Source organism: Danio rerio, chromosome 17 (assembly GCF_049306965.1).
Source record: "Danio rerio strain Tuebingen ecotype United States chromosome 17, GRCz12tu, whole genome shotgun sequence".
Classification (NCBI taxonomy): domain Eukaryota; kingdom Metazoa; phylum Chordata; class Actinopteri; order Cypriniformes; family Danionidae; genus Danio; species Danio rerio.
The window spans coordinates 54,758,796-54,776,928 of NC_133192.1; the positions used below are offsets into that span (position 1 = coordinate 54,758,796).

Consider the following 18,133-nt stretch of genomic DNA (forward strand, 5'->3'; position numbering starts at 1 on the left):
AAGCTTTTAAATGTCACTTTAAGCTGTATAGAAATTTGAAAATCTTGAAAAATATCTAGTAAAATAAGATTTACTGTCATCATGGCAAATATAAAATAAATCAGTTATTAGAGATAAGTTAATAAAACTATTATGTGCTGAAATGGGTTGAAAAAATCTTCTCTCCATTAAACAGAAATTGGGGGGGGGAAATAAACGGGGGCTAATAGTTCTGACTTCAACTGTATATGGCGTGACAATGTTAATGTAATGATACTGTGGGGAAATAATAAAAAATCAGTTTTGATGCTGAAACAAATTGTCAAATGTTATCAGTTTATTTTAGATTTACATATTACAAGTAAATTGAGTATCAAAAGTGTTTTGACTGAAAAGTATGAGTTGATGTACGACTGGGGAATCAAACCTTAACATACAGCACAGCAAAAATCAACAACAGAAATTTCCTTTTTAAAAATCAATCACTCTTACAATTACATGATCAAAATGATTATAACCTGGCTTGCCAGTTTAATATCCCCAAATTATATTTAAATATATAAATTTGTTATTGTGAGTAATAAAAAGTATATACAACACTAAACTTCTTTCCCTATTGTGAGACTTATGGGGATTTGTGGTGCGAACCAAAAATGTTTAGCCAGGTAATTGATTCAATTATATGACTGTGTAAACCATAAACTCTGTTTGCAATTTAAGTAGCTGATTTCTCAGAATGGTTTTAGTCATTTTGGGGTCAAGTCAATTATTTAAACCTTTTAATTAATTAATAGTTCCGATATTAATTGTCCATCGGATGTTTTCCTTTTTCCGTAACCTACTTCTCATGTTTCTTCCTCTTTCAGTCCTTTTTCTGGCTTTTCTTCAGTCTCATTCGTTTGTGATTGTCCAGTCTGCCTTCCTCTCAGGTAGGCGTTCAGACTTTCCAGTAAATCAATAGTGTGATTGACCAGAAGCGCAAGCCAAGCCAGGCCAAAGAATATCCAGACAGCCATCAAACAGCTGTACCACTCAGGGTAATTTATTTCTGGGTTGTGATCTGCCAACAAAGACAAAATAAGGTATACCTATTAGGCTAGAGCAAAATTAAAGATGTTAAGTTTAAATCTAACCCAGGCTTATTCTGAAAACGTAGTCCCGGGGACGTTTCTGGAGACCGCGAAATACGTCCTGGGCCGATGCGTGCAATTTTTCGTATCTCAAATTTCTGCTGTCTGCGCTGTTCTCGTGTAAACCCACCAGAGGCAGAGCGTCTGTCTGACTGGCTGAATGACTGACTGGCTGGCTGACCAATCGAAAGACCCACCCTCCTTCTTTCCTAAACCCAACCAATTTGATTGATTGACTCGCCCACCCATTTACTTCCCTAAAACCCAACCAACGTTGTACAAAAGCTGTCCAGAAAAAGAAAAGCCCTCATCCGATTTTTACCACGTTTTCGGATATAACCACATTCTTACCCTGTTATTCACTCATTCATTTTATTTTTTTGGTATTTGTTTTTGTATTACCTAATTTCTGGAACCGCTTTTCCCGGACTCGAACCCAGTCAACATTGTAGTCATCTTCTCTCTGCCTCTCAAGTCTGCCGACGTACACGAAGAGCTAACTGGACAAACTGGTTGTGGCAGGAAAGCCCTCCACATGGGGTTAGCTGTCAGCTGGTAAGCGCGAAAAGGAACGGCGTCACAACGCCCCGTTCGGTTAGAAAAAATTAAATGCAACCATATGTACTGTATGTACCCCCGGCTATATAATTTGCGTTCTCCAGAAACGTCTGTGGGACTACGTTTTCAGAATGAGCCTGGATTGATTAAATCAGACTTAATTTAGGAATGGAATTTTAATACATCAGTATCATACATACACTATGTAAAAAATCTGTAATTTTACGGTTTATTTTCGGCAGCTAGGGTGCCGGAAAAAAAAGTAAAATAATGGCTGTTAAATTACAGAAATTTACTGTAAAATAAATTTTTCCGGCACTCCAGCTGCCGGAAATAAACTGTAAAGTTACGATTTTTTTACAGTGTAATAGAGTGCACATAATACTGTACTTATACCAGAAATTTCTTCAACTGGCATAAATGAACGTTTTGAAATTCTGCATCTTATTTGTGTCTTAATTTCTGCATTCTTCTTTATTTGGTACGTTCAAGATTCAAATCCAGGAAAATATTGATTCTATTCTGTATGTTACACAACCATGACTTTTCTGAATATATCTGACACATGGAACATAAATACTGTTTAATTATTTTGTATGTTAAGTCTACTACAGTACCTGCAACATAATCTCCGAATCCAATAGTGCTGAGTGTTATGAAGCAGTAATAAATGGCTTCAGCATAACTCCATCCCTCATACTCTTTAAAGAGCAGCATAGGAACCACAAGGTACAAGAACGCTGAACTCACAAAGGATATACTATGAATTGATATCCGTACACATTTCTGTGGGAGGAAACAGATACATGGGTACAACGTGCATGCACGTACAGAGAAGCGTGTACGTTTTCCTTTACAGTGCTCAGCGTATATAAGTACACCCCTCACAAATCTCTCTTTTAAATTTATATTTTTAAATAGGAAGCTATACAATATTTGAAATTTTTTTTTTTTTTAACTTATAACTTTTTTAACTTTGTTTTTTAATTTTTGTTTTTTTAAATATTTCCCAAATGATGTTTAGCAGAGCAAGGAAATTTTCACAGTATGTCTGATAATATTTTTTCTTCATGGAGAAAGTATTATTTGTTTTATTTCGGCTAGAATAAAAGCAGTTTTTTTTTTAAACATTTTAAGGACAAAATTATTAGCCTCATTAAGCTATATTTTTTCGATTAAAAACAAACCATCATTAAACAATAACTTGCCTAATTACTCTAACCTGCCTAGTTAACCTAATTAACATAGTTAAGCCTTTAAATGTCACTTTAAGCTGTATAGAAGTGTCTTGTAAAACATCTATGATGGCAAATCAATGCCAAAATTAATCGAGTGCAGCAGTGATGTTTACTCCCAAGGAGAAGTGAACCGCGAGCAGATTACAGGCCTACACATAAGGAAACTACAGTTCGCGCGTGCACAGGGGATCTTCATGCGCACGCTCAACTGATCTACTAAGAGGAAACAAGCCTCACGATCAGATCTCTCCACTCGCTCACTGGTTCTTCTCTCTGCTCGCGCAAAACATTTTGGATTTTTGTCAGTCCTGGGGCGGGACTTGGTTTACTTGTTATCTCTACTGCTATTGGTTACTCTACCTTTCCGGAAGTTAGCCAGGATTGGACGCAGATTATGATGATCACGCCAGTAAATATAAATATATATATATATATATATATATATATATATATATATATATATATATATATATATATATATATATATATATATATAGGCTAATTTGCAAGTCATAATCATAAGAAACTTTCTAAGATGCTTTATGAGGATTTAATCTCAAGAAACTGTCAAATAATAATGATTACAACAAGTAAACCAAGTCCCGCTTCAGGACTGATAAAAATCCAAAATATTTCGCGCGAGCAGAGAGAAGAACCAGCGAGCGAGCGGAGAGAACTAAATTATGCGCACAAATGATGATGTGTGTGAAGATCCCTTGTGCGTGCACAAACTGTCGTTTCCTCGCGTGTACACCTATAATGTGCTCGCAGTTCACTTCTCTTCACGCGTAAACATCACCGCGGCGCTCGATTAATTTTGCCATTGAATTGCCGCCATATATATCTAGTAAAATATTATTTACTGTCATCATGGCAAAGATAAAATAAATCAGTTATTAAAGATGAGTTATTAAAACTATTATGTTTAGAAATGTGTTGAAAAAAATCTAGTGTTAAACAGAAATTGGAGGAAAAATAAACAGAGGGCTAATAATTCTGACATCAACTGTACATTATATTGGTCAGTAAATAAGCCAAATCTGGAATTAACAAAATAACTTACGATAACGGTCCAAAAACTAGTACAGCCAAATGTATATGTTATAGAAAAATATGAAATACAAATTTAAAGAGGAAAAATAAAAAAAAGGGGAAAAATAAAATAAAAAAATGTTGAAATGGTGAATTTTTTCAATATTTTGCTTGTATTTAGGGGCATCCGCTGCGTAAAAAATTGCTGGATAAGTTGGCGGTTCATTTAGCTGTGGCGACCCGGATTAATAAAGGGATTAACCCGACAAGAAAATGAATGAATGAATGCTTGTATTTAATCGTATTATCTTTCAATTTCTAAATAAGTTAGGTGACTAAAATATTATTTTAATAAATATATTTGTTTAATGAATCTGTTTTGTTTAAATACACTGAAATACATTGCCTTTATTCACTGAGAAGTGGATAAAACTATTTCATTTTCAAAATGGGGTTTACTCAATTATGCTGAGCTCTGTATGTATTATAAACTCACTACTTCAACAATGACAGGTAAAAAAAATGTTTAGTTCTCACCCCTCTGTCAATTTTTTTCTCCAGAAAATTGCAAAAATGTCTTTCAATTGCCAGCATGTATTTGCCAACTCGGTTCAAGACTACAACATTCAGAGGAATGCCGAAAAGAGCAAACATCACACAGAATATTTGACCAGCTGTTGTCAGTGGAACTATGTTCCCATAGCCTGCAGAAAGATCAAAATAACTGAATGGGTGCCACACAACAAATCAGATTTGATTCAGTTATCAAATTTAAAGAGATACATTCCCCATTACTCACCAATAGTTGTGACCACTGTCGCCGCAAACACAGATGAACTGGTAAATTTCCAGAGGCCATCTGCAGTGTCGTTGCTGTCCGGACTCAAGCCACTCAGGGAAGCAGATTTGATCATCTTTGAGACAGTGAGGACAAGCAAGAACTATGTATTTGTAATATATGAGCTAACGATAACAAGCATATGGAGAACCGTAAGGGACGTGATGGTGGAAAAAAAATGGGCGGAAGAAAAAAAACGAGTGATAGACAGGGCCAGACGGAATCTTCTGAAGTTTTTTGCTATTTCTGCGGAGAATTTTGGTAAAAATCTGCGGATTTCTGCGGAATTATTTTGGCAGTATCAACTAAAACATTAATTTGTGAAATAAAAAATAATATCTTTTAAACTTTTATTGAATGTTTAAAATGCAAATCCAATTAGATTCACTTTATTTGGTAAACAAAGTAAGTCTCATATAATATCTCTACTAAAAGACAGAAAATGTTACTTTACAAACTGCATTGTACATAAATCAGATGAACATTTTCATATTAGTCAATAATATAACTGTAATTAATTTTAAAAGAACTGAATAAATATAGATTTACACACGTTTACTCAAGTAAATAAACAGAATTAATGATGGGCTAAAAATCCGCGGAATTCTGCGCTCGCAGATTTCGTGTGGGCCTAGTTGTAGGTAAAGATATTTTTGAAAGTTTTTGCTTTTCCTCACAAAGATGTTTTTCGCTATCTCGCAAATATGTTTTGCGTTTCCTCTCAAAACTGACTGACTGACGGACTCGCTCCGTATGATAAACTGATCCCAGATCAGCATCTGTACACGATATTTAAAGTGACACCTCTGTTATCAAATAAGTGAAGAGCAGGAAATGAATCTCTCGTTTTGTTTTGTTTGATAACAGAGGTGTCACTTACCGAGAAAACGTAAGTATTTTACGTTTTGCCAGTTTAGTGGCTAATTCATATGAATTCGTACGAAATTGTCGTATTTTAAAAAGGAGGCGTGGCACCTAACCCCACCCCTAAACCCAACTGTCATTGGGAGGAGCAAGTCGTACTAATTTGTACGAATTAGATCGTACGAATTCATACGAACTAGCCATTAAATCAAAAAGTTACGAATTGCCATGAGATTGTGCTGAACGAAACCATACTTTACCCGTTTGTGTTCATTTAGGAGGAAATTAGTTATGTTTGAAATGAAACATGCAGGACGTCCGGGAATGTTTACATATTAAGTGTATATGTCTGTTTAAACGCACACCCGAATCCCAAATTTTCCTGCACTTAAGCTTCTCTTTAAAATGCCGTGTACAGCTGATCTGGGAGTCAGTCAGCGCTTATACATGCATTCACTGATTCAGAGGTTGCATATGAGGGGCGCTGATCAACGCTCAGCTTTAATGGAAAGAACGTAAAATCAGACATTTTTATAATAATTTTAACATGCTTTCAAGATTAAAAATATGACAGAAATATAGGTAAATACCTAATAATAGGATATAATGGTAAAATACGGGAGAATCCCGGCAAAAACAGGGTTGTCATGTATGAAGTGTTTGTAAGGGAACGCAAAAACTTTCAAAAATACCTATCACTTGTTTGTTTTTTTCTCCCACCCATTTTTTTTTCTTCCCCCCCATTTTTTTTTCTCCACCATCACGTCCCTTCCGGGTCTCCATACAAACAGTAACCAAGAGTATGAGATTTTTATTTCTAATTTGTGAGATTTTTTTATTTTTAACAGTACAAGAGTATTATTTTATTTTTTTAGTTTTTTTGCAAAATTGAGAGAGAATTTTGAAGAAAGTTTTACAGGAATTTGGAATTTAGGATTTGACAATGAAATAACCAGTCTGATCTCACGTGGAAACGTACGTATTTTACGCTTTGTCAGTTTAGTGGCAAATTCGTACAAATTTGTACGAGTCGAGTCGTACGAAAATGTACGATTTTAAAAAGAAGGCGTGGCACCCAACCCCGCCCCTAAACCCAACCGTCATTGGGTGATGAGCAAATCGTACTAAATTGTACGAATTAGATCATACGAATTCATACGAATTAGCTACTAAATCAAAAAGTTACGAATTGCCGAGAGATTGCATTGGAAATAACATATGAATATAAAACATAAATCAGAAAAATATAGATGCTAAACATATATTGAAAAGCGTGTAAACAGTTGTCTAAACAGTCCCTCACTGCGCCATACTGTTAAGAAAAATGTAGTCTCAATATCCAGTCATACCTGTGCTAGTTCACTGAGGCCATTCTGACCCAGACAGGGGTACTTCTCAAGCAGTTCCAGTCTTTTCTCTTTCAAAAGAGCAATCTGTTGCAACACATACCATCCTTCTAGCTTCCAGAATACCAGCCCTCCGACAAGAACATAAGCGACATAAAAAACTCCAAGAAAAAGGATAGAAGGTAACCGGGTTACACTGAGAAACTGACATAACCTTCCTGAAAACATGGAGAGCATGGTGCCTTTGGTTGCCTGGCTCTCCTGTCTGCCGATGCAGGATCGTGCTACTGGGTGTGGATTTACTCTGTTTACGTGACAGGCAAATCAACCCCTGTGTAATGAATTCTAGATTCTGACCTTACAAACTGACATGCAAACGCAATGCTAATTGAAGAAGAGCAGAAGAAACAGGGAAAGATGAGTTAAGGAAGGAGGAAAGAATGGTCATAATCTAAAAAGCGTATTCTTTGGCATTGGCATTAACTACGTTTACATGGACATCAGTAATCAAATTATTTGCCTTAATCTGAGTAAGACAATAATATGATTAAGGTGTTTATATGAGTTGCTTTTTGAATGTTCTTTTCATGTTCCCATTTTACATAGTTCGCTACGTCCCCATTTGATGCTAGCTAGCCTCTGGCGTTTCACACAACAACAGTTTGGGTTCATCGTGGCATCTTATGTGATTTTGGCCATTATGTTTTGCGACAAGTTAAACCGTAGTTCACTTCCCACATTGTGCATGCGAACAGACGCCAGAAGATATACTTTTTAGGCAACAGGCCACCTCTGCTTATTCATTCACTAACTTTTCATTCATGCCCCTGCATCATACTGTGAGGTACTGGATGAGAGTACACAGTAAGGACTGGTGCTCTCTTCCTTGACTGGCTAGCACATTCAGTGCATCCGTAAAGTATTCATAGCGCTTTACTTTTTCCACATTTTTAATGTTACAGCCTTATTCCAAAATGGATTAAATTCATTTATTTTCTAGCATTCTTCACACAATACCCCATAATGACAATGTGAAAAAAGATTTTTTGAAATTGTTGCAAATTTATAAAATAAAAAAACCTGAAAAATCCCAAGTATTCACAGCCTTTCACAGATACAACGTATCACCAAACTCACTTAAATATATTAAATAAACCTAATAAAAAACAAATAAAATACTTTCCTAACTCTAAAACTAACTATGACTATAGCTAACTATAAAAAAACAAGAGAATTTATTTATAAAAAGAAAAGTGTGGTGTCAAGCCCCTACTGCTTGTCGCCGTGTATATACTATATACAATGTGTACAGTATTTACATTTCAATTAATCTTCTGGGAGAGGAGGGTTGCATTGACAATCCAACACAATGGGTAGCAAAGTTGGATCCAAGATGGCTGACTTCAAAATGGCCACCATGGTCACCACCCATTTTGAAAAGTTTGCCCCTTCACATCTAGTAATGTGCCACAAACAGGACGTTAATATCACCAACCATTCCCATTGTATTAAGGTGTATCCATATAAATGGCCCACCCTGTGTGTATATATATATATATATATATATATATATATATATATATATATATATATATATATATATATATATATATATTATAACAAAGATATTTTCTTCACTGTGCACTGATTCTTTAAAACAATGCTGCAATTTTGGGATGTGCAATTACAATGTATTAATATTTTTTTCATATTTAACACAACATATATATTACAATAAATTGAATACTAATATATTAAAGGTGAATCTTATTAAAATTCAGTTCTCTTCATTTTACTTAAATTTGGGAATGACTGGTACAAATTTTATTACAGAAAAAAATCTGATTAGATAAGGCTGAGGGAATGATTCCCTAAGAAAGCACAATCTAATAAAATGGTTAATTTTAATTCATTATAAGTTGCTTTATATAAAAGTGTCAGCAAAATAAACACATAAATCTATTAAAGGAAGCAAAGGCCTCTTAAATCTGTTCAATATGATGGAGGAATGTGCTGCTCCCTTATGCAAAAGACTGCTCAAAACCTTATTTCTCAAACAAATCTATTCAGAGTCATGCAAAATAGTGCATCATTATAGCAAAAATGTCCAAAAATGGCGTTTTAGCTCAGGTTAAAAAAAGCTAAAGTTAAGAAATAAAAAATAATTTAATCAATCAGGTTTATCTGAGAAGAAACCCACCGAAACCACTGCAATGATAAAATAAACAAGTATCTCTAAGACTGTTCTGTATCCCAGTGCTTCCTATAACACCTTACACACAAGAAGACACTCTGATAAGAAATAATATCATACATGCTTATGGCTTTTTATACCAGTCATATAATTGTTTATTATTATTATTATTAATATTATTATTATTATTATTATTGTTGTCACAATCACCAGCGATCTAGTCCATACAGACCACTGGAGAACTACAAATTTGCCACCAAAACAACTACAAATCCCATTTTACTTGTTCACACACACCTCTTCTAGATCACTGATGATGACACAGACACACAGCTGAAGCTCATTAATGAATCATCAACTAGACTATAAAGACACTTCTCTTTGCAACACACATTGCTGAGTTTTGTTTTACTCTATGAAACATTACAAAGCGCTCTTCCTTGTTTGTTTCGCCGTGTTTCGATCCTTGCTTTGTTTAACCGTTTTGATTCTTTGCCGCCTAGCCTGACCTTTTGCCTGTACTCTGACCACATATTTTGGATTACCTTTATGCTAAAGAACTCACGCCTGTTGTCAGCGTCCTTGCGTTACAATTCTATTATTAGACAGTTCTATGCACGTTAAACGCCACCGTTACGAAACTTAAATGTACAAATAGAAAGCAAACAAGAAAGAAAGAATGAAAGAAAGAAACAAACACAATTTGAGATTTAATAATGATAAATAGCAGTAGTTCATGGAACAGCATTTATTTACTGTTAAATAAAGTTCTTTGACACTACAATTATCTTCACTCCTAATAAAACAAGCCTTTAATCTTTGTCCTCACATCAAAAAAGTAGACATTTATTGTGATTGAATGAACAAGAGCTACTTTGTCACGTGATTATAACACGAATAACGCGATTAACATAAATCATTTGACAGATTTATAAAGCAGGAGTATAGAAAATAAGCAAATATTACCATTTTAGAGTACAAATTCTATATAGATAGTGTAAAAAAACATTTAAGAGGTTGGCAGATTTCTGATCAGGTTAAGATTTTTTGAAAGCTTGTAAAAATTACTGTTGCTACAGTATATACATAACACTGAAATACATGCTGCTTATTTTAAGCAAGATAAATAAAATAAAAAATCGGTTACCATGCGGGTTTGTACAATATACAAAAATGTGTTCATTGTTCCCTGGTCGTAATTTTTCTCAGTGCTTAGTCTCTCCTGAAACAAAATAACACAGATAAGTTGTAATCAATAAATCAAAATACTAACAATAAGGCCATCCATATGCCTCAAAGTTTATTGTAGAGAAAGCAAACATTAGAAAACCCTCCACATTTGACAATACAGGTGAGAAATTCTCTACTAACTGTGGGTTTTTGCTCTGTTCACTTTAACCGTTCAACTGTATTTTAATGCAGGGTTATCAGCTTTATCTGCGAAGCCATACGGAATCGTTTGGAATGACACAATAAGCAAGTTATTTTAATCATTAAAAGCATTAACAAGCCACAAGTTCAACTGTTCGCACAATCAGTAAAACGTGAGCCTATGCAGAGCAAACGGAATAATTTTTTGTTGCTGTCATAAAATTCAGTGTGTTCAAAACTCACACTTTCGTCATTCATACTCTTCAAGTGGCAAATTACCACTATTTTCACATGCTAACAAACTCACTTTAAATGGTTAACAACGGTTTCATAACAGACTGATTGTATATTGCATGCAAAAAATTATTACCAGAAAATTACAATTATTCCAAGCTGATCCCGATTTTAGTTGAAAGCCTATTCAAGATTCCTATGGAAGCCCATTCCCACCACTGAATTAACAATAAAAATAGTTATTGTGAATTTGTATCTCAGAATGAGTTATGAAGTCAGTACTCTGAGAAAAAAGTCAGAATTCTATAATATAAAGTCACAATTGTGAGTTATAACGACTTAATAACCTTTCTATATGACACAATAACATCAAAAAATGTATTCAGTGGCAGAAATGGGCTTCCATACCTGCTTTAGTGCTGTTACTTTTTTGTTACTATATTTAGTTATTTAATTTTAGGTAACAATGAGTAACTTGGAACTTATTTCGTAGAAATAATCAATGGAAATCATGATCAATAAATACAGGTTGGTAGGCAAAGAATAAAAGAGTAATAGTGATGATGAAAATAAATAGAATTGATATTTAAATTCCCATGTAATAATATCTTGAAGTGCATTACATTGTTTTCTGTATGATCCAAAGTTAATAGTAGCAAATAATTTGTATTTGTAGTGTTAAATAGAAACATAAACATTTTGTAACAGATATATACTTATTTTCAATCTTGTCAAGCATTCTTTAGCACATTCAAGACAGTAAAAAGGTAAATGTAAAAATCAATACTGATGCATATAAAAACTCTTTTAAAAATAAAAGTTGTTAATTTCTGTAATGTTGTTAATTGTCTGCAAACTTCCCTCGTTCAATTGACCAGGTGGAACAAATTTTTAAATTGTGGCAGGGACTTTCTGAGGAGTAATGCTTAGGGAAGTCGACGAGTGTTAGGGCACACAAGTGTCAGGGCACAAGGGCAGGGACACCCCAAGTCAATAGCCCCTTTCACACATACAGACCTTTCCGGAAAATTACCGGCAATTTTCCGGAAAGGTCTGTATGTGTGAACAGGTCCTTTTTGAAAATACCGGTAAATTCGTTCTGGCTATTTTCCGGAAAGAGAAGTTGTAACATTACCGGCAATTTGCCGGAATGCTGCGCTGTGTGAATGCAGAAGCAAGATTCCCGTAATAAGCGCGTGCACGTCTAGAACGTGCTGACGTGAGACGTCTGCTTTAGCCAATCACAACAGTCAGACGCATTTACGTCCGCGCGGTTTGTGAGAATAAAAGCCTTTGAATATTTTTCCAGACACATTTAGCTGCTAGAAGTTAGTCAGATAATGTTTATATGTTCTTCTTAATGCCAACTGTGTAAATAATCATCGATGAGATGCTTATGATAAGCCGTTGTTTGTTTACCTTCAAGCTTTGCGTGCGCCTATGAGCGCCTGCACACGCACATATTATGAACATCTCGACATGCGAAAGTGATCCTGCGAAAGTTGTTCACAATATTGATCATCCACAGAGTTTGTAATTTAGTCAAATGTTTACAAATACAAGCGCAGCCGTTTAAAGCTCATTTGTGGTGAATGATGTCAGAATTTACCGGTATTTTGGAATGGATGTGTGAATGCTCTTTTCCGGAAAATTTCCGTAACGTCCTCGCCTGTGTGAACAGCGCTTTTTTCAATATACCGGTAAAGTCGTTCCGGAAATTTTCCAGAAATTTACCGGTATCACTGTGTGAAAGGGGCTAATGTCAAAGAGCTATCCCCGTTGAAAACCAACTGTGCTGTCGGCTTGTGTCTTATCTCATCTGGACTAAAGAGTTGCCTATGAATTCACCAAATGGACAACAGCCAACTTAAACAAAAGTCTGTGTATGGAGCTTGGAGCAGATGCAGATCTGAGGGCTCTGGGTCAGGAAACACAGGTGGATCAGGGGGCTCAGGATCAGGAGGCATTGGCAGATCAGATGGCTCTGGGAGGTCAGACAGCTCTGGCATCTGTAACTCTGGTGTCGTTGACCACTCTTGAAGCTCAGGCAGCAACATCAACAGCTCTTGCAGCTATAGCTCTGGTGACACCCACTCTTGGAGCTCAGTCAGCAGCATTGACAGCTCTTGCAGCTGTAGTTTTGGCACTGGTGGCCACACTTGGAGCTCGGGCGTGGCATCAACGACTCACAGTGGAGGCTCTGGTGTTGATGGAGGCTCTGGCAGTAATAGATCTGAAGATGGTGGCAGCTCTGGTAACTCTGGCAGAGGCTCTGGCAGTGATATAATTTTTGTTGTTCAGGCAATGGCGATTCAAGAAATTCAGGAACAGAAACCATGATTGGACAAAAATCCGGACAGGAAGCTGTCATGGGAGCTCACAGCAGGCTGGCAATTATCATCTTGTGAGCTGGTAAACTGGAGGTGGCTATCTTGTGGATTGAAAAACTGGTGGCAGCCATTTTGTACATTGGAAGACTGGCACTGGCACACTTGGGAACTGAAGAACTGACGTCAACCGTATTGTGAGCCATGAACTCGGCTGACTTTATGATCATTAGATCAGTGAGTGTGAGGATTCATAAATATAGTAGGTGCTAGGGTGCCCATTAAACTAGTTACCTGACTTTTTCCATTATCCCGGCTTTCTTGATCTCCTTTTTTCTGCAATACTCCTCTGCAGTTAGTTTGGGCACTGCTGATTGGGTTATGCATTTGCTCTCAGACGGATTTGTCTAAATATGTTTATATATTAATATTGCAGCCTTTGTTATTATAACCCCCTTTCCACCTCAATTTCCTTTTCACATCTACCCTGCAGAAAAATCCAGCTTAAACCAGCCTAGGCTGGTTGGCTGGTTGACCAGGCTGGCTTAAGAGGGGTTTAGGCCATTTCCAGGCTGGTTTCCAGCCATTTCCAGCCTGGTCTTAGCTGGTCAGGCTGGAAAATGACCAGCTAAATCCAGTAAAACCAGCTTAACCAGCCTGGTTTAAGCTGGACATAGCTGGTTTTGGCTGGGCTCCCAGCCTGGCTAAGCTGGTCAAGCTGGTTTTAGCTGGTCATCTCCCAGCCTGACCAGCTAAGACCAGGCTGGAAATGACTGGAAACCAGCCTGGAAATGGGCAAAACCCCTCTAAAACCAGCCTGGTCGACCAGCTAAAACCAGCCAACCAGCCTAGGCTAGTTTAAGCTGTTTTTTTCAGCAGGGAGCTGTCAGTCGTTCTTTTATTTTATCCAAGGGATCCCGTGATGTATGATGTTAAGGTCTGCATACTGGCCACTGCATGAGTGTTTGTGTTTTATCATCACCAAAAATATTTTCACTTTAATATTTAAATGATTTCACTTTCATTTTTAAATGTTCTGTATGTGATCCTAGTTTGTAAGAGGTTATGAACAATACCTGTGCTGTTGAGCAGGTTGTGTCTGGCTCTGATGAAGGCCTCTATATCTGCATCAGTCTTTTTATCTCCGGTTAATAAAAAAGGGGTTGATGAGAAATCACATGAGGGCAAGGATCTATAACACAACAACACAAAATGATATTCAGGTGTTGACAGAACTTACCACATAGTCTCCTTATCATTTATCTGTAATTTAAAATTGGGCAAAATTATTTCATACATTTTAATTTACAGTTATTTATTTAGCTGACATTCTTATTCAAAATTACTAGAAAGTCAGACCAACAAAAAAACAGCAAATAGTTGGGAAAAAGCCACTGGCTGTTCATCTTGTACAAGTGGTTTTGTATAAGTGGTTTTAAAATCTTTTCAGAAGACTAAAACATAGTTTAGGTGTGTTGATACCTCAAAAAAAAAAAAAACGTTGCATGTGTGTGAATGAGAACTAATTTGTTGATATTACTCAATTTGGGCATAACGGTGCAATGGGTAGCACGATCGCCTCACAGCAAGAAGTTTGGTGATTCGAACGCTGGCTGGGTCAGTTGGCATTTCTGTGTGGAGTTTGCATGTTCTCTCCATGTTTGCGTGGGTTTCCTCTGGGTGCTCCGGTTTCCCCCACATGTTGTATAGGTGAATCGAAAAAGCTAAATTGGTCAAAGTGTATGTGTAAAGTCTATCTCCTTTAGGTGGTCAGACACTGGTGGTTTTCATCAAGATGTCATCCACATAGGTAAGGTTCTAACTCTAGCATCTGGGTATTCTTTGTTTAGAACAGTGATTCTCAAACTGTGGTACATGTACCACTAGTGGTACGCGAGCTTCCTTGTAATGGTACGCAGAGGAATGAAATATGGCATGTACATGCTACATATATTTCAAAATGTATCAAAAATGATGTATATAGTATGCCATATATGACATATAGCCTATATTTCTGAGGTAATTTGCCACGTTTTTTAACTGTGCAGAGTTGTAGCTGCTTTACTGGGCCTACTACACTACTGTATTTCAATACTGCTCATTTTGGTGGTACTTGGAGAGACAATTTTTTTCTGAGGTGGTACTTGATGAAAAAAATTTGAGAACCACTGGTTTAGAAGATGTTAAATTCATCTGGTGAATTGACATAGCCAAAAGGTCACCTTGTGAATGTGTATTGTTTAATGTAGAATGTAAAATGCTAGCTTGTGCTGATCATTTGGATGTACAGGTGTCGCTTCAAGTGTTGAGAAGATGGTTGCTCCTTTGAGTTTGGGTATATCCTGTTCCAGTTGCGTCATTGGCCATTGAGACAATGGCACTTGCTGATTTAGCTTTCTATAGTCTATGGTAGGGCACCAATTGCTGGTTGCTTTGAGAATGGGGCAGATGGGTGATGAGTCATTGCATCAGCATCATTCACGGTTTGTTAGACTTGCATCTCGAGTATGGTTCATCTGTCATTACATCATTTGTCCCTATTGTAGAGGGAAGTATCATATCTCCAACCACTTAAGTTATGGAGTGATGAGTGATGGTGTACAAGGTGAGGTGTTGATCCTAAGTGAGCTCATTTATTACACTTGTTCTTTGACTATTGGTGTGACAGATGTGAGTGCAATGAGTTTAAATGAAGCAGTTAACACTGTGTTTACTAAGATAACCTCTGGTATCATTGCAGTAGGGATGGGTTCAATGAGTGGCACAGAAAGTTCAAAGTAATGGAAGTCATTGCAGATCACCTATGCCAGCTGGCAGGCTTTGGAAATTTTAATGTCACTTGCCAAGCACAGGACATGGATTGCATGCAGTAACAATTCAAGGAAGGGTGTGACTTTCAGGGTGAGGCTCAGTTCTAGTTGGAAAAACCCAGTGTGTAGTTTAAGGTTTGACCATAGCATGTTGAGCTAAATAGAGAACCCTTTTATTATAGGCTGGCACAACTATCTCTTGTTCACTGGTCAGGGTTTCAGACCTCTGGAATGGACTGGTCTGACCTGAGGTTTTAATGAACCTGAGGTTCTGAAGCAATTGGTGCCCATACTAGGTTCTACAGGTTTTCTACATATGCCCTGAGGTGAATCAGGATGTCAGCTCTAATGTAAACATCAAGTGGCGGAGCTGAAACGATCAGAAAGAAACGGGTAAAGCGCCTGCCACTCCAGATCAAATTTAAAGCGCAGATGAGTTTGGCAGTTGTCATGTTTGACAGCTCAGCATTTAAAGGATATTGCTTGCTGGTAAAAAGCAGGTCTAGATGTATTTAGAGTGTTTTTATGTTCATTCTATTTTTACAATGTAACATAACTACAAATCTATTAGTATATTTATATTTATCATTTTGAGTATTAATTTTGCTGTAAAAGTAATAGGCATTTGGCAAATCATGCAGGTTTGGCTATCCATGTACACCTACAATCGACATGGTCAGCAACCATGATTAATGATTTTTTTTTGTGATCAAATACGGCTAATAGTCAAATACATTTAAATGATGACTGTGCCTCAGATGCAAATTCTGTAGACAAATGTGCTTATATTTTAAAATCCTGCTGATTAATCACAACGTTTTGAATGGTTTAGCTTCCCAGATTCTGTTGCAGTTGATAATAGGAGAATATCTAAAGCTGACATTAGTTCGTCGGTCTTCCTAGCCCACTGACACAACGATTTGTTAGGCTGCATTAATCAAGGCTATTGGGAATACTTCCAAATACAACATTGTAAGAAAAATGGCGTCTACGCTTCTGGTTGCCTGTCTGTCCCTCCCTTGTAATATTAACATGGTCATTTGGATCCAGTCTGTTGAGTGACTGACCTGCACTGATGACTACAACACAAAAAAAAAAACCCTCCATGGCTAAGAAGACATTGATGAGACACTGACTACATTTTACATGGACATCGGTAATCTAAATATTTGCCTTAATCTGAATAAGACAATAAAATGAATAAGGTGTTTATATAAGTTGCTTTTTAAATGTTTCTTTCATGTTCCTGTTTAACATGTCATAGTGCATAGTTCATTTAGCATTGTTACGTCACCATTTGATGCTAGCTTCCTCCAGCGTTTCACACAACAACAGTTTGTGTTTGTGATTTTAGTATTTCAGACCCATCTCCCGCCTATCTCCTGTATTGTTCTGTCTCCTGGAAACCCCCCCCCCCCCCCCCACCCCCAACCACCCCTCCCCTGCTCTTCAGCTTTTTGGTACAGTCCAGCTAGCTTTTTGGTTCAATCCCCATGCGCACCAAACCCAAGGTGCAACCATCTTCATACCCGCTCCCTGCTCTTCAGTTTGCGAGCGCACCCAAGGCTGCGTTTATTTCATCACAAAACAGCACACATTGTAAAATTGTGAAATGTTATTGCATGATAAAATAACTGTTCAAAGGTTGTTTATCATTTAATTTAATCATTTATTCCAGTGATTTTAAAGATGAATTTTCAGCTTCATTACTCCAGTCTTCAGAGTCAAATTTAGTTACATCACAATTGTTTTTATTTTCAGTTACATAAAAAAGTTATGCTTAAAAAAAGGGTAGGTATTATATTACAATTATGTTTGGCTTTTGAAACATTATTTAAAATACTGTATGTGGCTAAGAAATAGCTGTTTACTTTTTTTGGTGGGGTGAGTGAAAATTTTGGCAGGGCAGGTAAAAATCTGAACCACTGGCCCGATCAGGCCAGTAGAACAAATCCTTAAGACTGTAAAGTACCATTACTTGCCTAAAAATCTAGTGTAAGTAGAGAATTAGTAAAAGTATCTGCTGTAAATATTACTCAAAATACGAGTAAAAAGTAGACCTTTTAAAAGTACTCAAGAGTAGTGAGTATCACGCTGTGAAAAGCTGATAAATTTGCATGTAATATGTACATGTGTGTGTAAACGTAACATTATGTAGTGCATCGAGTTATTGCCCAGCAGGCACACATCATCATAAGATGTTAATATTAGG

At 36.6% G+C, this 18,133-nt stretch overlaps 1 protein-coding gene across 10 annotated transcripts in view; it reads right to left on the reverse strand.

Moving 5' to 3' along the window:
* Positions 1 to 294: 294 nt before the first annotated feature.
* kif6 (kinesin family member 6) overlaps positions 295 to 18,133 on the reverse strand; it is a 69,892-nt gene continuing 52,053 nt past the window's right edge. For 7 of the 10 annotated variants that reach the window (XR_012392736.1, XR_012392735.1, XR_012392733.1 and 4 more), the window contains 2 exons: positions 14,188 to 14,303; positions 9,882 to 10,401 (listed from right to left, as the gene is read on the reverse strand). Coding sequence is in view for 3 of the 10 variants with exons in the window: in XM_073927284.1 (XP_073783385.1) it covers positions 10,385 to 10,401; positions 14,188 to 14,303 (133 nt within the window). In the remaining 7 variants the exon portion in view is untranslated. Of the gene's footprint in view, positions 1,040 to 2,284; positions 2,454 to 4,474; positions 4,642 to 4,736; positions 4,852 to 9,881; positions 10,402 to 14,187; positions 14,304 to 18,133 lie in introns of those variants that run through there. The other 3 variants (XR_012392734.1, XR_012392731.1, XM_073927282.1) reach the window with 2 other exon arrangements.